This window comes from Melanostigma gelatinosum (assembly GCF_949748355.1).
Source record: "Melanostigma gelatinosum genome assembly, chromosome: 17".
Taxonomy (NCBI): Eukaryota; Metazoa; Chordata; class Actinopteri; order Perciformes; family Zoarcidae; genus Melanostigma; species Melanostigma gelatinosum.
In genome coordinates, this window is record NC_136650.1 from 14,441,644 (window position 1) to 14,448,410 (window position 6,767).

The 6,767-nt window shown below is 45.0% G+C and overlaps 2 protein-coding genes across 2 annotated transcripts; both read left to right on the forward strand.

The window, feature by feature from the left end:
• Positions 1 to 2,595: 2,595 nt before the first annotated feature.
• On the forward strand, positions 2,596 to 3,045 carry LOC306791733 (fer3-like protein; the record flags this gene model as incomplete). Its single annotated transcript, XM_079288600.1, has 1 exon — positions 2,596 to 3,045. The coding sequence occupies one exon, from the start codon at positions 2,596 to 2,598 to the stop codon at positions 3,043 to 3,045; it is 450 nt and encodes a 149-aa protein (XP_079144726.1).
• Positions 3,046 to 4,996: 1,951 nt separating this feature from the next.
• Positions 4,997 to 6,558, forward strand: twist1a (twist family bHLH transcription factor 1a). The gene is made up of 2 exons (XM_079288571.1): positions 4,997 to 5,694; positions 6,116 to 6,558. The coding sequence occupies exon 1, from the start codon at positions 5,119 to 5,121 to the stop codon at positions 5,665 to 5,667; it is 549 nt and encodes a 182-aa protein (XP_079144697.1). The 5' UTR covers positions 4,997 to 5,118; the 3' UTR covers positions 5,668 to 5,694; positions 6,116 to 6,558.
• The last annotated feature ends 209 nt before the right edge of the window (positions 6,559 to 6,767 follow it).

Consider the following 6,767-nt stretch of genomic DNA (forward strand, 5'->3'; position numbering starts at 1 on the left):
CTCTAAGCAAAGGTCTGTCCTGTGTGTTTCCACTCTGACGATGAACCCCTGTAGGTGTGTGTGTGTGTGTGTCTCTGTGTGTGTGTGTTTGTGTGCCTCTTTTGGGGTTTTACTCCTTATTTAAGACCAATATTTACCCAGCAGCCCCAGGGTGAGATTACCTCATATTCTCCCGCCCAGCTGTGCTTTCTCAGCATTTCCATGACAACGGGCGGAATGTCCCATCGTGTTTATCTGCCTGCCGGGAAAAACAGAGAGCGAGAGGAAGAGGAGGCAGCGCGGGGAGATGGAGAAGATACACTTAGGTTGAGAGTGTGTATACAAGGCACACACTTGTGCTCTCACACTCTTGTGTATATGGAATAACCACACAAGAATGCATGAGGCACAAAGTTATGTTGGTGCTGATGTGACTGCGGTTAGAGCTTGTTCACTATATGCAGAATACAATCACTTCATTGTTCAAAGCAAACTATGATATTAAGGCATTTCTAAATGTTTGTTGATATGTTTGGGTGCAATGATATCAATGTAGCATCCAAAACGAGTCAATGAATACTTGTCAACAAAGTGTAACATAGTTTTATTCATATATGATGACAAATTCTTTCACTGAAGTATTCACATGTACAACGGTTCATATGATATATTTCTAAATGAATCGAGTGATCAGTGCGCCTGCACAGGGCTCTGCAGTGCAAAACCTGTTTAGGCAACAAAACTACCTGGTAAGGTTTCGTATAAGATCGGGGTTTGGGTTAAAATAACTACCGATGTGGTTTTTGTTTTTTAAGTACGGAAGTTGCACGACAAATAAGTCAACATTGACATCTGGTTTCACACGGTCTCCTGGATGAATGTCTGGTGGTTCTAGAGCTGAGAGGTCATCAGGCAGAGGTCCAGGTCTGGTGAGGGTGTCTTCAGATACTGTGGTCCTGCTCTCTGGAATGAGCTGACTAATGAGTGGCGGTCCACCACAACTGTGTCCACTTTCAAAAGCAGCCTTTCCTCCCAGACCTAATTTGTGTGTGTGTGTGCACGCATGTTGTTTTTGCTACCTATGTTCTTATGATTATGGCTCTCCAATATTTTTACATTTTGTCTTTAAATATAAAGCAGTTTGAGTTGCCATTATACTATATCGCCTGTCCTGGCTGCACAATGACGTGGATTACATATGAATTGATTGAGATGTATGAAAATGAAAGTGCATTACTTTCGTAGCTGTGCGCAGTGTATGCGAACAGCCTGGAGCGTTTGTTAATTGATCATAAACATACAGATCAGTTCATTTTGACAGTATTAACATGATCAGTTACTTACTCAGTTACTCAGTTCTGCGAAGCTAAAAGTGAGGATTTTCCAATGCCTCTGGAACAATCCATCATCATGAGTGGGCTTTAAAACCACCAGCACTACAAAAGCTGAATTCAGAAACTGTTAGAACAGCACAGTCTCTCCTCCTTAAACCACTTGAGTTGCCCTTGAGTAACTTATTTAACCCCAAGAGACGAAATGTCTGGAGACTGTTTTTGTTCAGGACAGAACCTGTTTATGTACCAAATGTGACCTTTCTCACTGCTATTCAATTATTAGGTAAATCAGAGTTTGTGTTTGTCATCACCTAATTACCTAATTTAAGTACTACAAACACTGTTAATGTCTCCCTGTCTGTCATCTGCGGCAAAAATGCGCTGTATACTGCATAAATGAAGCATGTGAAGTTCTGGGGAATTGTGTCTCAATTTTTGTCATTATTGGTTTTCAGAGAAGTGTGAACAATGGAAATGGGTGACTGAGCTTTAACCTGAAGGAACATAGTATTCAAGTCAGATTTAAATGATCAGACTCAACATCTTCCACTGTCATCATCAGCAACAATAACAAGTTTGGTCTCTGTAGTGCAAAGCTCGTTATTGTGTCCGAGCAGTGGCTCTCTCAGCAGTCCCTACAGTGTGGACTCTGTCCTGCCATGGAAACGGACAGTTATTTGCTTTAATTTGCAACAGAATAGCACGTGGTGTATAGCGACTGTTAGGGAATGTTCTATTTGGTCTTCTCCCGGCCTGTTTAAGTGATAAAAGTGTCATTATTTAGCCTCTGAAGCAGAGGGGAGAGTGCAAACAAGACTGTATGACCCTCTGTCAAGAGCCTCCGTTCTTCAGAAGCTCATTAAGGGCTTCCAGGAGGACAGCGCATCAATTGGCAGGGTCCTCCGGCTTCCTCTTGACCTTTTTAAGCTTCTCTCCTTGGATTCACCCTCACTCACCGGCCGACTAAAGTTAGAAATGGACGCGATTTAGAGGTAGAGGGGACATGAAAGATGTCGCACTGTGAGGAGGCATAGGCGACTTATTAAAACAGCAGGAAAGGTCCTTGGATTTAAGCCAAATAGGATCTCACCCTGTAGTGCTCTGACCGGATTTGGAGCCATTTGGACTCGTTGAGATGCTCCTCTGTTTTGGTTTCTCCGTCTGCTGAATGAGGTCAGTCAGACCTGAAAGCTTTGATTGGCGTCACTTTTGCGCTTGACAGAATAGCAGGCTAAAAGTGACTTATTCTCTGTGAGACTGCTGTATGTGACTGAATGTGGAGATGCAAGACCGCTTAGTCGACTCCACGTTAATAGATTTTGTCAACGACATGAACCTGATGGAGTTTCCGCAAAAGTGCAGTTTGGGAGCTAAACAGCAGGTGGATAATGACGCACCCAGCCCGCGGCTGAGCGATTCGCCCTGGAGCGACTTGGAAAGCGACGTGCGCACTGCGGATATCTGCGCCGTGATGGGCGCGCCGAAGTACTACAGCCACGGAGCGCACGGGCATCACAGCAAGTCCAAACGGAGGAGGATCATCTCCGTGGTCCAGCGGCAGGCGGCCAATGTGCGGGAAAGGAAGCGGATGTTTAGCCTGAACGAGGCATTTGATGAACTGAGGAGGAAAGTTCCGACATTCGCCTACGAGAAGAGACTGTCCCGTATCGACACTCTCCGTCTGGCCATCGTCTACATCTCCTTCATGACGGACCTGCTGGAGAACACCTGAGTCAGATTAGTCCAATGTGAACTTTATTCCTTGGAGATTGTATTGCGTTTATTAGATTAATGAACTGTTCGATCTGATGAACTGTTCAAAATTTACATTCATGTCATCTTTACCCAAACTGTGATGTGCATGGGTCAATTTCTGAAATCAAGAAAACCAACACATATTTTAAACTACACAGACGTTTTCTTGACAACGGTTAGAATATTCCTATCATACAGAAAAGTAAAGCAATTACATCAGAATATTATTTTGCCAACGACATAAATTATTAGGCGTGACCTAAACAAGCCGAGAGCACCTCCTCTAAATATTTGACTTAATATATGTTGCGCCTTAAAATAAATCTATATACTACAATAATGTATGTGTTCTTTGCTCTACATTTAATTTGAACTATAGGACAGGATCATACGATCATGCTCAGTCAATGCCCTGACAGTTTTATGACCCCCAAATCTTTTTTTGTATTATATGGCTGCATTCAAATATGTTAAAAGTGTAAATATTTAAAACAGTAACGTTGAATATAACTTTCTAGAGGATATGCTATATGTACAGGGCGATTTCTATGCAAGACTGAAGCTCCAGGTGTTATTTCAGCACCTTGGAGAGCGGCACAGTCTCACCTGGCCTGATGTCAAACGTGGATCAGGTGTGATTGAGTGCAGCTTTACCTCAAAAGAAAGTGAGAACAAATCTGAAATTTGTATTGGCCCCTTATTAAAGCCTTTAGCAACCGTGTCATGTGCAAATGAGTAAAGATCCGGCGGATTTGAATGGCAAACCCAAAGCTCACTGCGTGACGCTGGATGTTATCTTTGGCACTGAGGTGTTAATTGAGTCTGTTCAGGGAGATCCAGGCCCGAAAGGCGCTGGCGGAGGTTAAGGGACCAGACCGCCTCTGCTGCGGACCTCCTCGTGTGTCAACCTCCGAACAGAGGCGAGGCCTCCCTTTAGAAAATTCACACCACAGACCACCTCCAAAAGTTGCCATATCTAGTTTCAGCCACATGTAGAGGAATCCCTGCTGGATTTTGATATTGTATCGTGGTAAACCCCAGAGCTGGGTGGTCATGTGTGCGTGTTTAGACTCTGTGTGCGAGTGTATAACTCTCTCTCGCTCTGCCTCTCCCTCTCTCTACCTAGTCCATCTTTATCACCTCCAGTGTTTGCATTGCGCTCCAGCCGTACACCGCCTTCAGCGACCCCGCTGTGAGCACGGATCCGCCCTGAGAGCACCATGGGACGGCCCGTCTTTTAAACCTGAGCCGCGGTGCAGATCCCTGCGGGAGTCAGACCCATTTAAGCGCATACCTCAACGCGGGGCCGCTGACGGGAAAATAAACACCTCGCTCTGCTTATATGAGCAGAGACCTCCTGCTGTGACAACCTCCTGTGTTTCAGTAGGTTTGATATCTTTCACCGCCACCACTGCTCCCATGTCTAGACCTGTACAACATACAGCAGGCATGTGGGGGATTTCTGTTATGTTCTCTGTTGCTTTCATTTATTTGCGATAGGAGAAGGTAAAAGGAAGTCCAGCACGCATTTCCACGTATAGAAGCATCGTTTAAAAATAAGTTGAAAAATGGCACAAATTAGCCCTGTTGTCAAACGTTTTTTTATAGACATTGAACAGAGATTTGCTTTGTAGAGAAACATCATTATTCATTTGGGGGAAAAAAAAACATTTCCTGTTCTTGCACAAATCTACACCTGTGATTCAATTATACCGCCTCTGTACACTTTCCCTTACGCAATCTGGCGTAAAGCAGCTTTACACCATTTTTGATATTATAGCTAGAACTCTCCTTCCCCTGCAGTATTGTGTTACACCCCTCCTCACCCAATCACAGCGCTCCCCAAAATCCTCCTGCCCGCTATACCCGCTATAAGAGCCCCGGTCGTCCCAGTCTTGCAGACACCTCTCCCTCTCTGTGGCGCCCACTCCCCTTTACAGGCCACACTTCTTATTACCTGTCGTGTTTGCTGATGTTGTATCCAGTTCGTTGAATTTTGGTCAGGAGTTATTACGCTCCTACAGACTATAGAAACGGTTTGGAAGAGACTATGCGGGAAGAGGACTCCTCCCCAATGGACAGTGCGGGGAACAGCGAGGAGGAGACCGACCGTCAGCTGCCGCGGAGGGGCGCGAGGAAGCGGCGGGTGACACGGAGGCGCGCGGACGAAGAGGAGGAGGGAGACATTGAGAGTCCGAGCCCCGGAAAGAAGAAATGCAGAAAGAGCTGCGAGGGCGGAGGCGGCAGCGCAGGAAGCGGCGACAGCGAAGCCAGCAGCAGCCCCGCGCCCTCCTTCGATGACCTACAGACACAGCGCGTGATGGCCAACGTCCGCGAGCGGCAACGGACGCAGTCCCTCAACGAGGCATTCACGTCGTTACGTAAGATCATTCCCACCCTCCCGTCGGACAAACTCAGCAAGATCCAGACGCTGAAGCTGGCGGCCCGGTACATCGACTTCCTGTGCCAAGTTCTGCAGAGCGATGAGCTGGACGCGCGGGGGACCAGCTGCAGCTACGTGGCGAACGAGCGCCTGAGCTACGCGTTCTCGGTCTGGAGAATGGGGGGCTCGTGGTCCTTGTCTACAACTACCCACTAACAGGGCTGCTGTGGATGGTAAAGAAAGGTAAGATGAGTGACTTTCACATACATCCTGCAGGGAGACGAGCTGTGCCAAAATGCACATTTTACGCACAACCACCAGGATGAAAAGTAGTTGTAATGTTCCAATATACTTTAGCTGAAATATCTGTATGGCATAAACCACTCCTAAAAGGCATTAAGTATGTTTCATTTCGTAATGAAAGGGGTGTGGGTCGCTCTAGACTGAATACAAATATAAAAATATTTGCCACATGATTTGTGAGACAGCCACAACATTTCACCAGCTACTTTAAACTTAAACTGCTGCTTACAAAGTGGGAAATATGCATTTTTTGTGAATATATATAGAGATGTTTGCATTGCTTATGGCTACCTCATAGTCACAACCAGATTACATCATTGTCATTTTTCTTTTCTAAATCACATTTATATTTCTTTCACAGATCATCCAGCCTGCAGAACCAGTGGACCAGATGAGGAGCCAGCGACTGTGCTTCAGGCCTCAGAGGAGAGCAGCATATTTCCCGTTGCAAGGACTGTAATGTTTGCAGGGGAGCACTTAGGACAGACAGGACGGATATGAAGAAAGAAAGACCACTGCGACTATGAATGTTGCAAAAACAAAATGAGCTCTGAGGAACTGCTCTGTTTTGAAACATGAGAGAAAAAAATGACAATTCATTCCACATTCCCTGTGACAATGTTTCACAGCAAATGAAGTATTTCGTATTTATTTTTCTACACAGACTCGATTTTCCTTCTCCCCCCCCCTCAAATAAAAGTTATTTATTTTTGGGATGTCACAGAATGCTGAATGGATCAGGAGTCTGCACATTTTGAGTGTTGTAAATATTTGGTAATATCTTGAATAAAAGATATGAAAGTATCATTCTTACCTCTCAATTGTCTAGATATTCATTATAGGCTTAAATTTCAGCTCTATAACAAGAGGCTGAGTCAGAAACTAATAAAACAAGGGTGGTTATTTGACACAATCTTTTTTTAAATACCTGGCATTTTTGGCAACAAACTCATGTCCCGTACTCTCAGTACTTTGAGCCGAGTTTATTTTCATTGTTTGTTGCTGAATCTAAC

What these genes read in the sequence shown, in the direction of transcription:
- twist1a (XM_079288571.1), top strand. Translation starts at nt 5,119, where the DNA reads ATGCGGGAAGAGGACTCCTCCCCAATGGACAGTGCGGGGAACAGCGAG.